General features: G+C 43.9%; 1 protein-coding gene across 1 annotated transcript in view; it reads right to left on the bottom strand.

Moving 5' to 3' along the window:
- The window catches only part of LOC136879373 (uncharacterized), a 53,070-nt gene that overhangs the window by 15,409 nt on the left and 12,618 nt on the right, over window positions 1-25,043 (bottom strand). Inside the window, exon 2 of the mRNA XM_067153188.2 lies at window positions 4,681-5,157. Within this exon, the coding sequence (XP_067009289.2) occupies window positions 4,681-5,157 (477 nt within the window). The remainder of the gene's footprint in view (window positions 1-4,680; window positions 5,158-25,043) is intronic.

The following is a 25,043-nucleotide window of genomic DNA, read 5'->3' as shown; positions in this document are numbered from 1 at the left end:
ATTTTTATATAACTTAACAATATCTATGATGCACCAGTTAAAGATGACATGTTATCTGATAATCAACTCATTTCGTGCAGGTTGATAACTGTCGCATATACCAGGTGTATGCATAAGTCTTTTCCGGTTTCACTAAGAGATGACGACAGCGAACAGTACGCAACGTATGAATTTGACATATACGTCAGTTTGTTCGTCTGACATTAACGTACCAACATACACAAGTTAAGTCCGCCAATCACTAGCGTCTGTGTTGTATCGTTCAGTGATCATGTCGACGTTTGCGCCTGAAAAATAACATTTCCGGCACGCATTGCTTTTCTTATTTAATCAAAAGAAAAAAGGCTGTGGGAAGTCATCGTTTGCTGGTAGAAACGTTTGGTGAACACGCTCCATCGAACAGAACATGTGAGACATGGTTTCGACAATTTAAACATGGTGATTTCAAAGTTTAAGTGCGCGCTCTGATAGACCATAAACTGCGAAGATGAGAAAATGCAGACGTTACTGGATGATGAACCAACTCAAACTCAACAGCAAATGGCACAGGCATTAAATGTGTCACAAGAAACAATTAGCAGACGTTTACGAGCAATGGGGAAGGCCAGAAGACATAGCAAAGTGATTATCTTACACGTCAATGCGCCGTCTCACACAGCAAAACCAGTGAAAGACATCTTGAAATCGCTTGGATGGGACATCCTTCCGTACTGCCCCGACCTGGCACCATATGACTATCACCTCTTCGCCTCAATGGTGCACGCGCTCGCAGAGCAGCACTTCAGCAATTTCGAGGAAGTTGGAAAATGGCTCGACGAATGGTTTGCCGCAAAAGACAAGCAGTTTTTCTGGCATGGTGTTCATAACTTACCTGAAAGATGGGCGAAGCGTGTAGAAGCCGATGGCCAATATTTTGAATAAAAATGAATTGCGCTTGAAAATTGCGTCTTTTCTTTATCACAAAACCCGGCAAAAACTTATATATACACCTGGTAGAGCAAAGGAGAAAGACAACACAGGAACGAAATGTGTTAAGAGTCAGGCAGGCGCAGCCAGTGCCCGTGTGTTGTCGGCAGAGGACCTCACTTGTTCAGTCCTCTCCGATGGCGAACTAGCTAAATGAAAGCCTTCTTGTTCACTTTACAAAGGTGAAAACCGTCAATACGGAATGATTCTAATATCTTGTAATAGCCTTCTTGTTAGTCTAATTTAAGGAAAGGAATGTACTAATAGGTTAGGATGTATTTTTTTTTTTTTTTACTATTGCTATTTGCTTTACGTTGCGCCGACACAGATAGGTCTTATGGCGACGATGGGACAGGAAAGGGCTAGGACTGGGAAGGAAGCGACCGTGGCCTTAATTAAGGTACATCCCCAGCATCTGCCTGGTGTGAAAATGGGAAACCACGGAAAACCATCTTCAAGGCTGCCAACAGAGAGGTTCGAACCTACTATGGTTAAGATGTAAACGTATTTGACCAAGGCGCAAGTGTCTTCTACCCGAACGACGGATCTGTAGTGAGATTTAAGTAAATACGAGGGTCTTTCCATAAGTCATGGCAACTATGATGTATCTTGCTATAATGCGACAGCATGGAAATTCCACGATGTGCATTAAACGGGTAAGGCAGTGTATATCTGAATGCCAACACAAAATAGTTTTTTTTTTATCGGACTGAGTGGCTCAGACTGTTGAGGCGCTGGCCTTCTGACTCCGACTTGACCGGTTCGATCCTGGTTTAGTCCGGTGGTATTTGAAGGTGCTCAAATACGTCAGCCTCGTGTCGGTAGATTTACTGGCACGTAAAACAACTCCTGTGGGACAAAATTCCGGCACCTCGCCGTCTCCGAAAACCGTAAAAGTAGTTAGTGGGAAGTAAAGCAAATAGCATTATTATTAAAATAGGGTTCCAGTACAGAACGTCACGGCAAAAGTTGAAATGAAACACATGCATTGGAACACTGTGTAAATTTACTGTGCAGGAGTGCAAATGGAACAAAAATGAATCAAAATCAAACTCGGCTACTGTCCTTCAAGATAGTCCCCCAGTGCATCCACGTAGCGTTGCCAACGATGAGGAAAGCTTTGAATGCCATTGGCATTGCCATCAATGTGCGCCACCTGTCGCCGATATGCCGTGATGACATCCGCCCTGTTTGCAAAACGCCTCCCACGCAATGGCTTCTTAAGTAGTGGAATGAGGTCTGGTGAGTAGGGTGGGTGGGGTAGGATCTCCCACCCCCACCACTGTACACAATTCTTGATGACTTCTCCCGTGTGGGCTGTAGCGTTCTCATGGAGTATGACTGAATTATCCAGCAGTGCGCCGAAGTGTAAGTTGTAGTTTGTACAGCAGAAATTTGCGGTAGTATTGGGCATTGAGGGCGTGGCCCTCCAGAATACCGCGGCTCTCATACGCCAGAATGAGCGTAACATTTGTGGGCGAGGGATTCTGTCGCACCTTGTAACGTAGTGGTGAACCTGGACAACGCCATTCTGCTGATTGTTTCTTCAATTCTGGTTCATACGCTCGTGCCCAGGTTTCATCAGTCGCAATAATGCGATTGAGCATGTCATTCCCTTCCCGCTCAAGTCACTCCAAGTTGACTCATATCGCGTCCACTTCTGCAGTTCTGTTAACTGATGTGGTACCCATCTTGAACACTTCTTGCGCATCTTCAAGTCCTGCCGTAACATGAGCAACACTGTTGTCTTCGACATACCCGCCCGTGTCATTAATTCCTGCACAGTCCAACGTCGGTCCTTTGTTAAACACTGTTCAATTACAGCCCCGGACAGATCAGTACGGGCCAGTGGCGTATGCTGAGTCCAAGACGTGGGCTATCACTAGACTTAGTTTAGCACTTTCCGATGGTTAGTTTAGTGGATGTCAAGCCCTAAGCGTTCTGAGCTGCAGCCAATAGCTAATGAAGTAGCCTGCTGTGTTGCCAACGCTATTTCACAAGCTACTGCCCTAGTCTCTGCTACTGTCAATCATCAACACCTGATCAGTGGAGATGGTAGCCCAAGGTTTAGCAAATTAAAGTCCGGCGTTGTGGCTAAATGGATAGACTGCTTGTCTTTGGTCCGATTGCCCCGGTTCAGATCTTAGAATTAACTCGCTCGTACTGTTAATTCCCTTCGCTTGGGGACTGGATATTTATGACGTCTTCGCCATTCATTTCATCCTCATTAGGTCACCACCAAACCTGTACAGATGCCATGCACCATTATTATTATTATTATTATTATTATTATTATTATTCGTGTTATTATTAAATGCACATTTTGAACTTTACAGCATTACCGGAGGTCGTAGTCATTGTTCACTGGTTTATTAGCTTCCTCGGGAGATCAGTGGTGGTATCTGACCCATGATAACGGGTTCGATTTCAACCAACAAAAGAGAATACTAAACCTGAAAGATTGCATTTCATTTTAGCAGATCCACCTATAAAAAGAAAACTATATTACTCCTATAACAGCAGGCCTGCATTGTCTTCCTACAAGGATGTATATACGATGTTAGCAGTGGCGATCTGATAGACCGAAGCCTGGCACACTTATCCCCCCCCCCCCCGGCTCCCCGCACCAATCGGGCATACATCAGTAAGCCGCGCGAGGTGGGTCCAGGGGAGAGGAACGCAGAGCCAGTGCTGCAAGATCTGTCTCCGATGCCTTGCTCTCAGAAATACGTGCGACGTTTCTTCTCATTGCTTTCAAGTTTTGTAAATGGATCAATGTGCCAGATGCTTATATTATAATGTGTTTTAAATTTCCATCGTTCTCATTTGAGGTTTGGACTTCACCGATAGCCTTGGTAGCCCTCAGCATACGCCTGGAAATCGCCCACTTCGCGGCGAGTCTGTCGTTGTTGCGCGTCCATGTCGGAAAGCCTCCATTCAACGTGCATTTGTTCGATAGGGAAATGCCCGATCACCCACAGTTGCTCGTAATTCCGCATGACACTGAGTAGTATTTCTGCCAGCGAGAAAGGCAATTTTCACGTATGCTCGCTGTTCCACTCTGCTTACATCCATCTCGTAGCATGCGTAGCATGGCCAAGCTCAAACTGAAGGTTTCAGGCGATGGTGCCGAGACATCCTCGCATGCGGTCGAAATCAGTCAGTTGATTTCGGTACTGTTCCCTGCCGGCTTTCGAATGTATTTACTGCGATTACAGCGATACCACATGTTTGCACGATATTCCATAGTTGCCATGACTTATGGAATGATCTCCGTATTAGCGATCTGAACTATAGAACCCTCAAAATTTATGTTACTCACCTACATAATGTCCGGCTCCATGGCTAAATGGTTAGCGTGCTGGCCTTTGGTCACAAGGGTCCCGGGTTCGATTCCCGGCAGAGTCTGAAATTTTAACCATCATTGGTTAAATTCCCTGGCACGGGGGCTGGGTGGATGTGTTGTCTTCATCATTTTGTCCTCATCACGACGCACAGGTCGCCTACGGACGTCAAATCAAAGACCTGCATCTGGCGAGCCGAACCCGTCCTGGGATCTCCCGGCACTAAAAGCCATACGCCATTTCATTTTACCTACAACTGTAGAGCACCTAGATGATACGTGCGCCTTGTTCAAATGCATTTGCATTCCAACATTAATGTCTAAAAATTCTTTCCTTGCGTTAATGACATAGAATACTGAATCTATTATACCTTTATGTTACACCCTAGGATGAGCGCGGCAGGAACTAGAAGAGTGAGGAATGTGAAAATCGAGGAGTACCAGATGGCACCATCCCCGAGTCCAAAGTCAGGAGCGCAGCCTGCCATCCCAGGGCTATAGCGATAGGGCGCTACAAGGAAGAGAGGCGGGATGCTGAATGCTAGTGCGACGATCCAGGCAGCACCCAGCCCCAAAGCCACCTTGCGGGTGTTGACTACAGCTCCGTAGTGGAGTGGCGCCGCTATAGCATAATAGCGATCGCAGTTGAGACCACAGACTGTCCAGAGCGCCACAGGGTGAAGAAGAGTGAAGAGGAATCCGTGGAGCGAACAAGGGCCTGTGAGAGTCAGCCAGCCCGGCGGACCACCTCGGAGCATTCCTGGAGCCGAGAACAGGAGGAAGAGAGCGCACAGTAGTGTGTCTACCACTCCCAGATGGAGTAGCAGTAGATTGTTAGCGGCCTGTACCTGGAACAAACACACGGTGTTACAGAGCGGGTACACTGAGGAAAATTTAATACATGAAACAGAAATGCGCACAGATTCATCTACTATAGTATAACCTCGAATATCCGTCTCTCGATTAACCGACCACCGGATATCCGATGCTCGTTTCATTTCTTAAATGATCAATAATCCTAGCTAAAATATAATAAAGCGTTGCGTCTCTTATAAACATAAGGTACAAAGCACCCAAGAAGAGACCCTACGCGAGGCTACATTTGCCATTCACAACACGTGCTATTCTCATCTGTTGAGTGAGCGGGAGACTTACCAGCTGCTGTTGAGACCAGCCTATTGATCGTCACGGAGAATTCACTAAAAAAAACAACAACAAAAAAACCAACAAAAAAACAAGGTTGCATCTCGTCAACTGTCCGGCTCCATGGCTAAATGGTTATCTGCTGGCCTTTGGTCCAGACGGTCCTGGGTTCGATTGCCGGCTGGGTCGGAGATTTTAACCTTAAATGGCCAATTCCCTTGGCTCGGGGACTGGGTGTTTGTGCTGTCCCCAACATCCCTGTAACTCACACACCACACATAACACTATCCTCCACCACAATAACACGCAGTTACCTACACATGGCAGATGCCGCCCACCCTCAAGGGAGGGTCTGCCTTACAAGGGCTGCACTCGGCTAGAAATAGCCACAAGAAATTAATTAATCTCGTCAACTATAGTGAATTTAGTTTCAGTTCTCTCATTGAGTATACACGTCTACAGGGACACAAAGCCTTCAAAACAAGTTAATACCTAAGAGAAAATGCACGAAGTGTTGGAGAATGAAACAATCGTTAGAAGAACTGAAGGATTCGAAAAACGACGATTTTGCGGCTGTGGGTAGTGGTGAGGAAGACGAGACTCGTATTCCTATACAAACTGCACTTGAATAAGCAGAACCTCTCGTGCAGTCTACGGAGCAAGAGGATCAAACTATTCTTAGACATTATATTACTCCAGAAAATTTGAATGGAAATTAGAAAAATAACTGCTGGTAATACGTTCAAAAGAAGTCACTGACTTATATAAAAGAAGGTACAAATATAGTAGGAACACGTCAAACATTTTTCCGATTATCTGTTCTTCCTCTCACCTTTATTACGCAGGGTAATCCAGGTGAGTAGGTTATTCGGTAGTGTAGTAAAGACCAGATCGGAAAAGATTGCACAATGTTGTTTTATCTCAGCAGCAGGCGGTTTTACTGCTGGGAAAATTTGTGTGGACAAAATCTCTTGTGTACGCCAGATGTGCCAGAAAAAGATGGCAAAAATCAACATCTTAATTTGGTGTTTGTTGATGTAGAAAAATTTAACTATTCTGTGCCAAGGAAGTTACTACGGAACGCTTTGGAAAATATTAATGTGGATGGTGCAAAAGTAGAGTTGGCAATAGGAATGTACCAAGGATGCAAGGCAATTGTGAAGGTTGGTAACAATATATCAGAAATTATTGAAACAAGTAAAGGATTAAAACAAGGTTGTTCTATGTCACGAACTGGGTTTAAGTTGTGTTTATATGTTGTTCTCGTCTGGGAAGGCTTGCGAATAAGGAAACGAGCTGCTCGACTAAGCTATATGTTCCAAGCTGTCAGTGAAGAGAGGGCGTCGAACGACGTTAGTAGAGGAATAATTTGGATGCAGTTTAAAAAAATGGGACCGAGCTCGATAGCTGCAGTCGCTTAATTGCGGCCAGTATCCAGTATTCGGGAGATAGTAGGTTCGAACCCCACTATCGGCAGCCCTGAAAATGGTTTTCCGTGGTTTCCCATTTTCACACCAGGCAAATGCTGGGGCTGTACCTTAATTAAGGCCACGGCCGATTCCTTCCCACTCCTAGCCCTATCCTGTCCCATCGTCGCCATAAGACCTATCTGAGTCGGTGCGATGTAAAGCAACTAGCAAAAAAAAAAAAAAAAAAAAAGGAAAATATAATACGAAGATAATGTTGGTATTAAAAAAGACAAATTGGATTTTTTACGGTAAGGGGAATGAGGGATTGGAATAATTTACACGTTCGATAAATTTCTGACGTCTTTGAAATCATTTAGGAAAAGACTGTAAAAAATTTGATAGGGAAGCTGACATCTGGGCGACAGCCCTAAATGCCGATCACTGGTAAATGAAATAAATGAGGAAGGTACCGTGGCCTGAAAATGAGAAACCACGGAAAACCATCTTCAAAAGTGGAGTTCGAACTTATCCGATTGCAAGCTATCGGCTACACGGCCCGTACCGCGTAAGCATTTCCACTTTATGTGAAGAGGTGTATATTGAGACAAACACCTAGTCCCCGAGCCAGGGAAATTAACTAGATACGCTTGGAATCTCTGAAACGGCAGCGAATCGTACCTACGACCCTCTGAACCCAAGGCCGCGACACTGGCAATTCAGCCAAAAATCATGTTCTTCAGTAAATAATTTATTAAGTGTTCAAAGACAGCCAGTACGCTAAAGCCAAGTTAAGATGTCGTTACGTTGGCCAAGTGCCCCCTAATAATATCTGCAGGCCATCAAAGTAGGCAGCAGTCGTCTTGGCAAGCCAAGGACTTCGACGGCCTGTTACATCACGGCTTTAGTTTCAGTTCTCTCATTAAGTATAAACGTCAACCGCGACACAAAGCCTTCAAAACAAGAGAAAATGCACTAATAATAATAATAATAATAATAATAATAATAATAATAATAGTAATAATAATAATAATAATAATAATAATAATAATAATAATAATAATAATAATAATAATCGCATGGACAAAGCTACTGAGCTGGAGATCTTCTGAACTTATGCCATCCATGCGGCCTGCCTACCAAGGACAGAGTTACTTGTAAGAAAAACCAAAGTCATCTCCGTTTAAGCCATGAAGACTCCTGGAGGGTGGAAGTTAAAGACTTTCCCCATCCGTAACCTCGGCGCTGGGTGGGGTAGAGTGGTTAGCTCTACGCCTCGCCGCCTTTGCTCCCACGAATTAACCCGGTACTCATTTTTGGTGTAGGCTGAGTGAACCTCAGGGCCAGTGGAAATCTCGTTTCTTAAATTGAGTTATTTGTAAGCGCGTGTAGATTTCTCGATCTGCCGACCCACATCCCTACGATCTATATAATAATAATAATAATAATAATAATAATAATAATAATAATAATAATAATAATAATAATGTTCTTTCTTTCCTTCTTTTTTAATATGTTTACCCTCCAGGGTCGGTTTTCCCTCGGACTCAGCGAGGGATCCCACCTCCACAACCACAAGGGCAGTGTCCTGAAGCGTGAGACTTTGTGTCAGGGGATACAACTGGAAAGGAGGACCGGTAACGCGCCCAGGTGGCCTCGCCTGCTATGCTGAACAGGAGCCTTGTGGAGGGATGGGAAGATTGAAAGGGACAGGCGATGAAGTGGGAAGGAAGCGGCCATAGCCTTATGTTAGGTACCATCCTCGCATTTACCTGGAGCAGAAGTGGGAAGCCACGGAAAAACACTTCGAGGATGGCTGAGATGGGAATCGAACCTACCTCTACTCAGATGACCTCCCGAGGCTGAGTGGACCCCGTTCCAGCCCCCGTACCACTTTTCAAATTTTGTGGCAGAGCCGGGAATCTAACCCGTGCCTCTGGAGGTGGCAGCTAATCACGCTAACCACTACACCGCCCAGGCGGAATAATAATAATAATAATAATAATAATAATAATAATAATAATATTAATAATAATAATAATAATAATAATAATCGTATGAAAAAACTACTGAGCTGCAGACCTTCTGAACTGGTGTCATCCGTGCAACCTGCCTACCAATTGCGCTGCTGTCTAGCAGTGAAAGTGGAATTCTACGGGACGGTTCCTACGGCCGAGTTAATTTTATTTTGTCGGGTGATACTAAGTGCGCCACTCCCCTCCTCGCCCGCCGATGGGCCTTGCCTTACCAAGCAACCGCTGCTTAGCGGAAAGGCCTGCAGATTATGAGGTGACCCATGGTCATTGCGGCGAATCCTCTCGGTCATTATTCTTGGCTTTCTAGACCCTGAGCAGCTGCCTCACCGTTAGACAGCTCCTCAGTTGCTCTCATATAGACTGAGTGGACCTCGAACCAGCCCTTAGATCCAGGTAAAGCCGCCTGACCTTGCTGGGAATCGAAAGTGTGGCGGGGGCGGGGGGTAAGAGGTAGACTTGCTACCCTTGGACCGCGGGACCGGCGAGTGCGCCATTGTCAATCTTTATTATACCAATCCCCCGGTGGGTGGGGTGGTAGAGTACATTCACAGCATACCCTGCCTATCGTAAGATGTGACTTAAACGGGTGTCCACCTCCGTAGTGTAACCGTTGATGCTATTAGCTGCCGTCGTCGGAGGCCCGGGTTAGATTTCTGGTACTGTAAGAAATTTAAGAGTGGAGAATGTTGTTATGAAGATAAACAGCGTATCTCCATTGGGGATTAACCTGAAGAGAGATTCACCACCTCAGGACGAGGACAAGACTTTACTAAAAGAGGAGCTCTAGTTGTTGTCGGCCACGAATCCCCAAGCTGAACCTGACTTTAATTCCACTTATAATATTGCATATCTCTAAATGTTACCCTGTGGTGCTGCTTTGATATTCGTTGTCTTTTGCCGCTCCAGTGACTGCCTCAATAGACTAGGGAGAAATGAAATGAAATGAAATGGCGTATGGCTTTTAGTGCTGGGAGTGTTCGAGGACATGTTCAGCTCGCGAGATGCAGGCCTTTTTATTTGACTCCCGTAGGCGACCTGCGCGTCGTGATGAGGATGAAATGATGATGAAGACGACACATACACCCAGCCCCCGTGCCAGCGAAATCAACCAATTAAGGTTAAAATTCCCGACCCTGCCGGGAATCGACCCCTGTGGCCAAAGGCCAGCACCCTAACCATTTAGCCATGGAGCCGGACACTAGGGAGAAATATTCGTTGGCTCTAGCCGCAGTAGTGAGAGCCCTGCGGTATCGAATGAAAACCAGAGAATTCTGGATGACAGTCTGTCAACTCCACGTGGAGTGACGCACTGGGTTGCCATATCTTGTCGTATTGTTATTGCGTACTAAGGAACTCACAACGTACAACTCAATTGACCAAACCATAAAATGAAAATGAAGTGAGCAGCAAACTTGAAACAAATGAACACAGTACTGCAGGAAGAAATCTGGCAACTCCGCTTCCCGTCCCATTCACTTCTTGGCAGCCCTTTGAGGTGTCGGCTGTTAACTTATAGAGAAGAACAATAATACCAGGCTTATCACTTCCGCCTTTCCTATCCAACCTCCCTTGGTCAACTCTTTAACTTTTCTTACAATCTACTTACGTCGCACCGACACAGATAAGTCTCATGGCGACGATGGAATAGGAGGGGCTAGGAGTGGAAACGAAGCGGCCGTGGCCTTAATAATTAAGGTACAGCGCCAGAATTTGCCTGGTGTGAAAATGGGAAACCACGGCAAACCATCTTCAGGGCTGCCGATTCGGAACCTACTAATCTTCAACTTCGGATGCCATCGGTATCAACTTTGCAAGGCATAGGGAATCTTTCATTTCTACACCCTTCGTGGCCCTTCGTTATTTCTTACCTTCATCCTTTGAAGGGCCGACTCTCCCATTTCTTTCTCGCATTAGTGTTGAGAGGATATGTTGCTCAGTTTCACTTCATCTTAAAACAATAAACACTTCCAGCCCCAGCATGCCAACAATAATGATATGAGGTGCCACTATTTTTACTATCCTCAGCCGGGATCGAACCCCCGAGCTCGATTATGACTAACTCTCTTCCACTGATTCTCCGAAATAAATAAATAAATAAATAAATAAATAAATAAATAAATAAATAAATAAATAAATAAATAAATAAATAAATAAAATTATATTCATAATATTCATCCCACTAACCACGTTTACAGATTTCAGAGACGTCGAGGTGTCGCAATTTTGTCCCGCACACGTTGGGCTTATTTGGACCCCTTCAAATACCACTGGACAAAGCCAAGAGGAAACCTGCTGAATTGAGCTCTACTGTCAAAGCCACTCAATGCCGCATCATCATCATCATCATCATCTATTACTACGTCTTCTCCCGTTCAGGCGGCGTCAGGGTTTGTTGAAACTATTCTACCTTGCCTGGTTTCAAACGTCATCTTCCATCCATCTTCGTCGCATCTCTTCTCTCACACAATCCATCCACCGTTTTTTTCGCCCTTCCTCTCCTCCTACCCTCATCTACGTTAATTTCACCCCCCCCCCCAAATCACCACCACCACCTTGATCGCACCTCAATGTGTTTACCACTGCAATTACCTGTGGAATTTGCGGATTTCTTTGATATTTCTATCTCCTTTACACATCCTCTGATTTCTTCATTCCTTACATAAGCCCACACATCCACCTTAGCATCTACATCTCTACCACGTGCTGTTCTGAACATGGATATGTTTTAGGGCTGGGGGTCCATCGGGAATTAGCGTCATCATTTTAGCGTGGACATACAGTCGACACCATGGTAACCACGTAACCGGTGTTCGTCATCATCTTCCTCACGTTATTACCGTGTGCCAGAACGCTGCCTTCTATATGGAGTAGATATAAATGGCGCCGTGTTTTAAACGAGTTTGCACTGTCTGACTGGCGTTTCGTCTAGGTCACAGCAAAGCCCCCTGTACACGGAACGGTAACATCACCGAAGGCAGCAGAACTTTCCTCATAATATTCATCTTGCGAATATTTATGGCCATAACATTATGTGCTAAATCAGGGACCATTTTGTTGGACAAAAATCTTGTGATGTGGCATGAGAATGTTGTGTATTGGATCACCTGCCATGTTGTTGGACATGGGTCATGATCCTACATATTTCTTTCGATTTAACGGACCTCTTCATATCCCCTGTGGGAGGAGTAAAAGGATGCATTATCTATACCCCTTGCATGTCGTAAGAGACTACTAAGAGGGGAACAACTAAAGAACATGTACTCACTCTCTCGTCTTGTAAATCTACAGATATCCATGATTCTATGCTTTTCTGTTTAGCGGAGAAATATACACATCTTTTTCTCCTCAGAATTCCTGTATTCTGATCTCTCTGCCCCGTACCGAGCCCAGGCTTACGAGTGATCCAGTGACTGCTCCACTGTGGTCTATGTGATAGGAAGCCCTCGTGATCTGCAACCTTCTGATGATTTCCGCATCTACTCTTGAATTCTCCATTATTTTCACTTCCTAACAATAACTACTTGAAGTTCCCCGACAACGTGTAGCCTATATCTTTGTCTCAGTTTTTTTGAATCTCTATTTCCTTGGTGTCTCGGCGAATGAAAATGGAGTAAATTAAAACAGAGAGAAGTATACAAATGCACTTAACCTTGAAGAATTGGAACGTAATATCCGTCAGGAGATTGCTTCAGTTTCTTGATGGAAAATTCAACGAGTGATGGATATACAGAAAAAATGAATTCAGTCCTGGATCTTGACTAACCCATATTAGGAATCTGAACCGAAGTTTATTCGCAGTAGAGTGTCTGATTACTTTCTGTTTCACCCTTGATTACACCAAATGTTGCTTAACTCGTCGGATCAGGGTTCATCAATACGCCTTCTCCTTGAAGGAAAAGAGCGCGGTTATGTGCCTTGTGCAATGTCTGTACGAGTAAGCCAGCTTGAGGAGAATTGGACAGTCGACTAGGAAAGCCCTGCTACATAAGCAGTAAAGTAAAAAAAAGTAGACTGCATAAAGCTGCTATGGTAAATATTAATTTGTAAATCGAGGAAGTGATAATTAGACATGCAGCACTTTTAGAGACTTTCCACAAGAATTAATCACTTTTCCTTTTGCGAAAATCAAATGATCATAAAATATGCACCGCCTGTGGGTGAGGGACGCAGGCGAAGAATACACCCACGGTATTCCCTGCCTGTCGTAAAAGGCGACTAAAAGGGGCGACCAAGAGATGATTGTATGAGAACCATGAAACTACTTGTGATTAGTACCACTTTAGGAGCGACACCATGGTTCTAGCCTGTCTATGATTAATACCCGCTATATGAGGAACACCACGGGGTAGTGCGGGTCCCTGTGGTTAGTACACGTATGTGATGAACACCATATGCTTACGTTGCCTGTACATGGCACCGCAATTTGCGAAACACCATAGGTCTGTATTACATGTGCGAATTTCATTACCTGTGCGTAGTACCATAATGTGCGGAACACCGCGAGTCTATGCTACTTTCGATTAGTACCGCAACATGACAAATACGATGGTTCTATTTTCCTAGCGATAAGAATCATTATGAGTGGCCGATGACTTGGATTTTGCACCCCTTAAGACTACAACCATCATCGATTCAGTATTATGCTATAGAAGCAGTCCCTTGGTCAGTAATGCTATTGTTTTACGTCAGTTTCTGTGAATGTGAGGCACTGCGGGTCGGATCCACTGATTGCTTTAAATTCATATCCATCCATTCATTCTTCGTTCTCACATTTTGAATTCTGGTCAGTGGAGGATTTTGGACTCCTAATTTTTCATTACATTTCGTACCACTAGGAGCCGATGACCTAGATGTTAGGCCCTTTAAAAACAACAACAACAACAACCATCATCATCATCATCATCATAAAATATGTCAATCAATCAATACTGATCTGCATTTAGGGCAGTCGCCCAGGTGGCAGATTCCCTATCTGTTGCTTTCCTAGCCTTTTCCGAAATGATTTCAAAGAAATTGGAAATTTATTGAACATCTCCCTTGGTAAGTTATTCCAATCCCTAACTCCCCTTCCTATAAATGAATATTTGCCCCAGTTTGTCCTCTTGAATTCCAACTTTATCTTCATATTGTGATCTTTCCTACTTTTATAGACGCCATTCAAACCTATTCGTCTACTAATGTCATTTCACGCCATCTCTCCGCTGACAGCTCGGAACATACCACTTAGTCGAGCAGCTCTTCTTCTTTCTCTCAATTCTTCCCAACCCAAACATTGCAACATTTTTGTAACGCTACTCTTTTGTCGGAAATCACCCAGAACAAATCGAGCTGCTTTTCTTTGGATTTTTTCCAGTTCTTGAATCAGGTAATCCTGGTGAGGGTCCCATACACTGGAACCATACTCTAGTTGGGGTCTTACCAGAGACTTATATGCACTCTCCTTTACATCCTTACTACAACCCCTAAACACCCTCATAACCATGTGCAGAGATCGGTACCCTTTATTTACAATCCCATTTATGTGATTACCCCAGTGAAGATTTTTCCTTATATTAACACCTAAATACTTACAATGATCCCCAAAAGGAACTTTCACCCCATCAACGCAGTAATTAAAACTGAGAGGACTTTTCCTATTTGTGAAACTCACAACCTGACTTTTAGCCCCGTTTATCAACATACCATTGCCTGCTGTCCATCTCACAATATTTTCGAGGTCACGTTGCAGTTGCTCACAATCTTGTAACTTATTTATCACTCTATAGAGAATAACATCATCCGCAAAAAGCCTTACCTCCGATTCCACTCCTTTACTCATATCATTTATATATATATAAGAAAACATATAGGTCCGATAACACCTTTATGTTTTCGGCCATGACCATCTATCAACGGCTGCTAATTTCAGAGACCGCCAACCATAAGACGTAGCTTGCTGGGTTGCTAGGCAACAATGTCTGGACATCCATCCAGACCTCACATCACAGCCTCCACGGTTGCTAGGGTTACATTTCCGTCACGCATTTTGTGACAGTAACTTTGTAACGCAAATTTTCAGATGACCCCCAGCCATAAGACATATTTATGTCAAAATATGCAAGATGTTTCAAGAATAGACTCCAATATTCTGTAAACTTTGCGTTCTGTGTGATGCTGTCTATTTCATTGCTAAGCTCAATCTACTGCAAGTCGCAGTGTTAGGGCATTGAACATATTTAAGTTGTTTGTGCATTTGTATGTGATAGGTTTTCCAAGGTTTTCGGCGAAACAAAGATGGAAAAGGGCTAGGTTTGGGAAGGAAGCGGCCGTGGCCTTAGTTAAGGTATAGCCTGGTGTGAAAATGGGACACTATTGAAAACCACCTTCACGGCTGCCGATGGTGAGATTCGAACCCACCCCGTCCCAAATACAAGCTCATAGCTACGCGATCCTAATCGCACGGCCAAATCACGCAATATACTAAAGTCGTACTGTTAAGGTGCTGGAAATAATTTAACTTGTGAGTGAATTTTTATGTGATTGCCTTGTAATACCGGGTATTTGTACATTTTCGGTGAATTTCCATGATGTGTCTGTGCTTTAATTATGTTTCGCTACATGTAAGGTGACAATGTAATTTATTTTTCGCAAATTTCGTATTCATTTCTTTGCAATTGCTTTTAATTATCATGTTACATTACTCGTATGCCATTTTTAGCTGTCAGTTTAATGTTTATTGTCTTAATGTACTTCCATTTTATTCTTTTTTTATCGTGAAATTTCTTGTTTCGATAACAATTTTGTAATTTTTTCATGGAATTATTCGTTATATTTTGGTTGTTTTCCTTGTTATGTAATTTATATTTTAATTTTATTTCGTTGTTATACTACTGTTTGTAAGCATCGCCACAAGGATACCTCCAAATTGCAATAATAATGAGTTCTTTAAGAGAATTCCAACATCACCGAGCGAGTTGGGCGTGCGGTTAGAGGCGCGCGGCTGTGAGCTTGCATCCGGGAGATAGTGGGTTCGAATCCCATTGTCGGAAGCCCTGAAGAGGTTTTTCCGTGGTTTCCCATTTTCACACCAGGCAAATGCTGGGGCTGTACCTTAATTAAGGCCACGACCGCTTCCTTCCAACTCCTAGGCCTTTCCTATCCCATCGTCGCCATAAGACCTATCTGTGTCGATGCGACGTAAAGCCACTAGAAAAAAAATCCAACATCAGTAGATAACGAAGGTGGTTAGTTTCAAATTATTCTTCCATACATATAGGAAGTATAGGGCTGACTGGATTCTCAACCTGTCATAAAATATCTATAAAAGAATACAAAATTCCTATAAACCCGAAAAGACTAATAATTTCTTCTATAAAAGTCTAAAAAACGGGCTGTACTTATCGCGGATTATATAGGCCACTGTTACCTATAAAATAAGCTTGTGTCCTCGTCAAGTTTCAAACTTTTTGTGTATCATGAAATGAAGTGCATATGTATGTGTAACCATTCATTCTGGAGTAAGCAAAATTGAACTATACATGCTTGTTATTCATCTTTTTATGAAGACATCCAAAACAGGAATCACTTTCGACAATTAGTTTCAGACTTCAGAGGCTTCCGAGAAGAAGGAGAAAATAAATCTTCAAAAGTGATCTTTTCAAAAGAAAGAAGGAAGCACATGGGCGAACGAATGAAGTTATATTGGCAGAAGTTCAAAGCCAGGGGAGGGAAACGATGATCCAGGATACCGTAGTTGTTACTCCGTGGTCCATAGTGGCCAAAATCGAACAGAAGAATCTTTTTATGTTAAACGTAAAGGAACTCTGCCTGTCCGAAAAATTATGACAGCGGTACCTATCATGAATTCTAATGTTGAAGACACCAAGTCCTCGAGCGAGATGAATTAACCAATTAAGGTTAAAATCTCCGACCCAGCCAGGAATCGAACCCGCGGTCCCTTGTACCAAAGATCAGCAAGCTAACCATTTAGCCATGAAGCTGGACATTGGGAATGAAGATGTACTAAATTAAATGTATTGGGATGCATTTTAGGAGCCTCCGTGGCTCAGGGGCAGCGCGCCGGCCTCTCATCGGTCGGTTCCGTGGTTCAAATCCCGGTCACTCCATGTGACATTTCTACCGGACAAAGTGGAGGTAGGACAGGTTTCTCTACGGGTACTCCGGTTTTTCCTCTCATCTTCCATTACAGCAACACTCTCCAATAAAAGTTCATTTCATCATTGCCCCAGAGGAGTGCGACAAGCTTCGGCACTTACCACCTTCACGAAAGATGTACTCCACTAAAAGCTCTCTCATTTCAACTGTTAACATATTGACTTCAAAAGCAAACCCACTTGTTAAAACCACAACTTTCTCATTAACTTAGAATGGTATTTAGTTTTTGTTCGTTTTTTACAACTGTTTTCGCCGCACCGACATAGATAGGTCTTATGGCGACGATGGAATAGTAAAGGGCTAGGAGTAGGAAAGAAGCAACCGTGGCGTTAAGGCACAGCCCCAGCATTTGCCGGGTGTGAAAATGAGAACCAGTGGGCGAGTTGGCCGTGCGGTCAGGGGCGCACGGCTGTGAGCTTGCTTCCGGGAGATAGTGGGTTCGAATCCCACTGTCGGCAGCCCTGAGGATGGTTTCCCGTGGTTTCCCATTTTCACACCAGGCACATGCTGGGGCTGTACCTTAATTAAGGCCACGGCCGCTTCCTTCCAACTCCTAGGCCTTTCCTCTCCCATCGTCGTCATAAGACCTACCTGTGTCGGTGCGACGTAAAGCCACTAGCAAAAAAAAAAAAAATGAGAACCCACGCAAAACCATCTTCAAGGCTGCCGAAAGTGGGGTTCGAACCCACTATCCCTCCAATGCAAGCTGACAGCTTGATTTGGGGCTGAGCCAACTCGCTTCGTTATGCTGTTCAGTTCAAGGATAGTACCTACTTGAGGTATTGCTTCGTTACCTCGTTGTTACCCACTTAAGCGCACCCACCTCGCTGCGGAGACAGTTTTGCTCCGCACTGTACTTCCCCTTAACAAAATAATCAACAACACAAGTACATTCATCACCGAGTCGTCGGTATTCCAAGCCGACTGAAGTTTTGCACACTATGCAACCCTACAAATAAAACCAGCACACCACTTATCACGGGACAGTCTGCGTAAGGAATGATATTACTACTGTGGGTCGTTCATCACGTCAGTCACTTTCATATCGTCAAGGCCAAGGATGAGAGAGAGAGAGTCTCCTGTGCTAATTCCTCAACATTACATCAGAAATTTCTCCCAGTTCTGGATCGGTTAAAATTTTAGGCCTATCGATTCTCGGAGCATCATATACAGATCCAATTTCACAAAATTTAATTACATCTCTCATTGTTATCGTGATTAGGACATACCGAATATGGAAAACGTTCGCGAAATTTAAGTTTTACACTTCCCGAAAACTGACGGCTCGTCTCCTTACTTCTCAGTCTTCCCAGACCAAAGTTTGTAATATTTTCGTAACAATAATCTTTTGTCGGAAATCTCCCAGACCTAATCGTGCAACTTTTCTTTGTATCTTGTTTTCGAATGAAGTCATCCTGATGATGATGGGTCCCATACACTGGAACCGTATCGACAAGTAACTGGAAACAAATTAAACCCCGATCGAGTTTTCCTGGTATGTTCCATCACCTTTAAGATTTGGGGAGATATTTTTCTTTAGCAGCCCCCAAATCGGAGGTGTTAACAACAGTTTCAAATAGTCTCCCCAACTGGAATTCGTTCGACGAACACTGGTCCATACCCGTACATCGAAATAGTATTTTGCCTTCCGAAAGGTTTCTACACTTTATCTAACACCTGACTCCATCCAACCCTTAAAGCTTCTCTCTGCAACTGGCTTGAAGTAAGTGCGGAGAAACAAATATGAACCAATGAACGATTACATTCCGCGTGAAATGAAGAGTGGAGCAGAAATAGCCTCCCTCAATGAAACTGGCTGTGATTTGTGAAACTAGGGAGAAGGAACAGACCAATCTAATATGATTAAAGACTCAACCTTGTGAAGTGTTCATGCCTTGGGAAAGGCTAAATGCATGCAAGATGATGTTGATACTGGAGAAAGCGGGACTGTTAGGCAATATAATTATTCTTATTCCTGACCTCCTTCCAGTTTTCTTGCGGTCAGCAATTTTGTGGATTCGGTCCATTTTACGGCCAGATACGGTTCCTGACTCCAACTCTACGAGGATGGATGTACTGACTATTGCGTTTTCCTGTGGTGGTTTGTAGTGTGATGCATTGTTTTGACACGAACAAATACACCCACTTCCTATCAACCCCGTATGCAGTTAAAACTCACGGCCCGGCCGGGAATGGAACTCGGATCCTCTATACCGATGATATGCACGCTGACTATTCAACCAAACAACCGAACTATGTTAGATAATATTAATGTTACTGATTTTATGTCCCACTAACTAAATTTTTACGGTTTTCGGAGACGCCGAGGTGCCGGAATGTTGTGCCGCTGGAGTTCGTTTACGTGCCAGTAAATCTATTGACACGAGGCTGACGTATTTGAGCACCTTCAAATACCACCGGACTGAGTCAGTATCGAACCTGCCAAGGTGGGCTCAGAAGGCCAGCGTTCGATCTCTTGAGCTACTCACAGCCCAGGGACTCTGTTAGACACATTACAGTATTACCAATGAAAATCGCCGTTTCTGCATGGACCAGGTTTTTACTTGCAAGTGTATATTAAACAGAGTATCTTTAAAAATTCTTCAATAACGTCCCTATATAATTTCACACGGTGTCACATGGGCTGAGAGTAGAGTCGAGATGAAGCGCTCTCTTTTCCCTTTCAAGACTTCGCTGACGTCATGGTCGATATATCACTTGGTTCCTGTCGTAAGAGGATTACTGCGGTACAGTACCACGTCCGGGTCGTGATTTACTGACTGTGCTACTCCTGTCTTCCAATCTGGACAGGAATAGACCACCTGATAGATCCCTGAGCATCGGGTTTAAATTTAACAGGATACCTTCCCGAAGAACTGTTATCAGCGGGAAGGGAACTCTGACCCCAATACTCAATACCTTTCACCTTAGTCACAGACACCTGCTCAGTTTGAAAAGCGATCAGTGTGCTGTTAGATACAGTTGCCTGTAATTTATTCATATTATTATCAAATATCAGACTCGCGACCGAGCCTTTCTTCTACCCAGAGACAGGTTATAAGTTCCACGAAGAGAAGAAGTCCTCTCAGTTTTACAATTACAACTAGTGACCTCTCTCAGTAACAGCTGCGAACAAAAACTTAAAAATAAAACTGATGATACAGGAAGCGAGAGAAAACTAACGGAAAATATCTGAACTCCGGAAGACTTGCACTTTCATTGTGACTATGTATATGGAATTTTTGAACCTTGACAATTTATAGAATTTTCACAACGAATTCTGTTCGCAAGACTTGAATCTATCACAATAAGCTGGCCGTATAAGGCTCAGCAGCTTTCAGTAGGCAGTAAATCTGAAATGTACCTATAAATCATCCCCTGAATCTTAAAACAGTAAGCAGCTAATCCTGGAATGTGGCTACGTTAGCAGAGGATGGAAAGAGCATTGTGCTCTCTGTTATATGGTTCATGAAATCATTATCATGTAGCGCCATACCTTAAAGTTCGTCGTTTACTTGAGTTTGTGGAAAATAAACCAAACCATTGTGACAACACGAATTAAAATGTCCATTTATCATTTCCGCGGCGAAATGTGCTTGGGGCGCATAGATATTTCATTTCATTCCTTTCTTTCTTTATTTAATGTGAATATACAGGCAGTAAGCCCAATTATATTATTCACTCATTCAATGATGCATTCTATATACAAGTACTACAAATTAAATATTTAATTTATATGGAAGAAAGGGAAGAAAATAAGAAAAATATACTATTCATACAACAAAGCCACTATAATGCAGAAACAAAAAATAACACATGAGTCCAGATTTAATATTAAAGAAATATAGTAATTTTGTAACCTTGTTTAGTAAATAATTAATTATGTAACATTGACCATACAATTATAAAAAAAGAAAGTTCAATTCAGTTGGAAAAGGGTACATCTCCAGAGAACAAAATTTGACATCCTTCAGGGATGAAATCTGAAATTAGTAATATGTGAAGTAAATATCCATAACTTGCGACAAGCAATGGTAATGCAGCTTTGATAACTTCACTTATTCACTTTTGTCTCTCCTGTAAAAATACTTTTACGGAAATGTGCTCTTTTCAAAATGATCCGATTCACGTAATTAGTTGTACGACTTCGTCTTCAGAGACGAATCAGGAATTTTTAGACAGGACTTTAACGTTTTTCAATGGGCGAGACTTAAAAAATGCACTTTGAGGGCATTCAGAAATGTACAATATTCATGTAAGTAACCTAAGTATTGGGCGGAGTTCAATCGGTTTTAAGGAAAGCATTGTTCTTGAGCGTGGAAATACTTCGTGGAAGGGGGAAGACTTTAGCTGACAGTCCATAATAAATACGCCACCGTCTCCACGACACTTAACTAATCTACTTTCGAGACAGCACATATTTCAAACGAAAGGGATTAATTATCATGTTCGAGTGGCGTTTCTCCCTAAAGAGATTGGTATAGTAATAAAAAGGCTATTGATGTGCTGTCGACTGAGTGCCAGAGGCATCATTGTTGTTTGTGTTTGTCTGTTCCGCAAGGTCATCATTTCGATGTATTTTGTGCGCGCGCGCGTGTGTGTGTGAATATCCAGAAAGGTCTGCAGCAATAGTAATTAATATCAACTCTTAAGACAACATAATACCCGTCTCCCATAACCTCGGAAACCATAGATCCGGGAGGGGGTATTTATTGTAATGTTAAAGTTTTGATGCATGCAGTTTACAAAGTTGATATCATACAGCATACCTGAAACACATGCAGTAAAACACAAATAATAAATAAGGTGTCCGAGAAACATCATTAACCTAAATTTAACACTTGTAAGTGATTGAACAGAGAAAGAACGGCCTGAAAGGAGCGTTAGAAACATGATTGTAAGAAATCAAGCTTCTCGGACATGCTATAGAGGTCCATGAGATACTTCAGTAACATGACCCCCCAAAGAAAAAGTCACCATAGTAACATCAACTCTTACAACCTTCGTGAAGTGCCTAATGTAAGCAGTGAGTGCACCCTTCTCCCGCGGATACAACAGAGAGAAAAGAACCTCCTTCCCGTGTAATCGGTACCTGTTCTCATAATGGGCTTCGTACTAATTCTCACCACTATAGAGTCAAACAAATCCCCCTGTGGGTTTTGGGCGGTAGAATAACATCTACGGTATCGCCTGCCTGTCGTAAGAGATGACTAAAAGGGGCCCAGGGGCTCTTAACTTGGGAGTCTGGGTTCTTGCTCAGTCCCGGCATTGCTTCCATTTACTTGCGCCAGGCTCCTAGCTGTCATCTATCTATCCGACCTTCCTTGGTCAACTCTTGTTCTTTTCCGACCCCGACGGTACTAGAGCATTCGAGGCCTAAGCATTTTTTCATTTTCACGCCTTTCGTGGCCATTATCTTTCTTTGGCCAATACCTTCCATTTTCCCCTCTGATTAGTGTTAATAGAGGATGGTTGCCCAATTGTACTTCCTCATAAAACAATAATAATCACCACCACCAGCACCACCTCCCTCTTGGTCATGGCCATCCATCAACGGCTGCTAATTTCAGACGACCGCCAGCCATAAAACACAGTCTGCACGGTTACTAGGTAATATTGTCTGACCATCCATCCATACCTTACCTCACAACCTGCACGGTTGCTAGGTAACATTGTCTGACCATCCATCCATACCTTACCTCACAATCTGCACGGTTGCTAGGTAACACTGTCTGACCATCCATCCATACCTTACCTCACAGCCTGGACGGTTGCTAGGTAACATTGTCTGACCATCCATCCATACCTTATATCACAGCCTCCACGGCTGCTAGGTTACACTTCCGTCACGCTAATTTCCCTAACGCAAATTTTCAGATGACCCCAGGCCGTAAGCCATATTTATATACAAATGTACAGGCCAGCTATGCTACCTCGTATATGGCGCTGAAATGGTGCATCTTAGGAAGAACGAGATGAGCAGGTTAGAGGTAGCCGAGATGAGGATGTGTGGTGTCACCAGGAAGGATTGGATCCGAAATGACCACGTGCGGGGCACTCTGAAAACAACCTGCTTTACGTCGCACCGACACAGATAGGTTTTATGGCAACGATTGGACAGGAAAGGGCTAGGAGTGGGAAGGAAGCGTCCGTGGCCTTAATTAAGGCACAGCCTGGTGTAAAAATGGCAAACCATGGAAAACTATCTTCAGGGCTGCCGACAGTGGGGTTCTAACCCACTATCTCCCGGCGAGGCTGGATTATCGCTAAGGACTGTTGCTGCACGTGTTGGTCGACAGGCATCTACGGTACATTGTGTATGGCAGAAGTGGTCAAATTAAAGTACCCACACTCGTAGACCTGGCACAGGCCCAGCGCGACAGACAACTGTGAGAGAGGATCGCCGCATCATTCGGATGGCCCGGATGGAACCCCATGCAACAGCAGCGCAAATTCGAGCAGCTGTGGCACCCCACGTTGCACAACAAACAGTTGGTAATCGCCTGCGTGCTGCTGGCTTACGAGCCCGTGTCCCTGAAGAAGGTGTTCCATTGACCCCACAACAGCGACGTGTAAGGCTGGCCTGGTGTCGAGAAAGATCGACGTGGGTCGACGAATGGCATAGGGTCGTCTTTAGTGATGAATCGCCCTTCTGTCTTGCCCGCAGTGATCGCCGGAATCGTGTGCGCCGATGTACCGGGGAGAGGGGCCGCCCAGATCTTAATATCGTGAGGCATACGGGGCCAACACCAAGCATTATGGTCTGGGGAGCTATTGGCTTTAATGTGAAATCAGAATTAGTGTTTGTTGAGGGCACTATGACTGCTCGACAGTACGTTGATAGGGTACTCAATCCAGTGATTGTCCCTATGATGCGAACATTGCTAATGGGATGTTTCAGCAGGACAATGCCCGGGTTCACACTGCACGCATTTCCAGAGAAGCTCTCCACGACATCACAACCTTAGAATGGCCCGCCAGATCCCCGGACCTCAGCCCTATTGAGCATGTATGGGACATGATAGGTCGACAACTGGCCAACCGTCCTCAGCCACCCACAACTCTGGAACAACTGACCCGTGCAGTGCAGCAAGCATGGGCCACAATTCCTCAGGAAGCGATCTAGGGCCTTATTGACTCCATGCCTCGACGAATTCATCAATGTATTGCAGCCACTGATCTCTATACCTGGATGGCTGGTAGCTTGGATAGCAGTAAGCCGAATAGAAGATGACTGGCGTAGTAAGATGGCAGCGAGCGCACGGTGCAGTAGACCACGAGGAGCGCGCTTGCTTTGTTTATGCTTAGTTCAGTGACGCCAACCCCCTTGATTGTAGTTCCACGAGTGTTCTGTGCTGTGTTATTGCAAAGTAAATAGTACCGGTAGTGTATTTTACGAATTTAGGTTCGTTGCCTTGTAGTATACTTGTGGATTACAAGATTCAATTTAAATATGTATGTGTTTATCTGAAATATGAATGAAGAAACATTCTACGAGGTATTAACATACCGCAGTGTTGAGCTTATGGATGTACAAACAAAACCGATCAGCAGAAGGAGAAATAATTTCATCGGGGAGTTTTATACTGTACATAAGAATCTTCCTAGGGTAGTGTTTTGAGTTTTAGGTTTATTGTATCTTTTTTTCGCATATTCCGGGAGCAAAATGGCAATTAATTTTTGTAGGTTTCCTTTCTTGAGACCCGAACTTCTAAGATCATGGATTAGGAGTATCAGGCGGGAGAATTGGGAGCCTTCTAAAACAGCTGTTACCGGGCGAGTTGGCCGTGCGCGTAGAGGCGCGCGGCTGTGAGCTTGCATCCGGGAGATAGTAGGTTCGAATCCCACTATCGGCAGCCCTGAAGATGGTTTTCCGTGGTTTCCCATTTTCACACCAGGCAAATGCTGGGGCTGTACCTTAATTAAGGCCACGGCCGCTTCCTTCCAACTCCTAGGCCTTTCCTATCCCATCGTCGCCATAAGACCTATCTGTGT

This window comes from Anabrus simplex, chromosome 8 (assembly GCF_040414725.1).
Source record: "Anabrus simplex isolate iqAnaSimp1 chromosome 8, ASM4041472v1, whole genome shotgun sequence".
Taxonomy (NCBI): Eukaryota; Metazoa; Arthropoda; class Insecta; order Orthoptera; family Tettigoniidae; genus Anabrus; species Anabrus simplex.
Note: the sequence above shows the minus strand (reverse complement) of the source record. Positions and strands in the feature narration are given on the sequence as shown.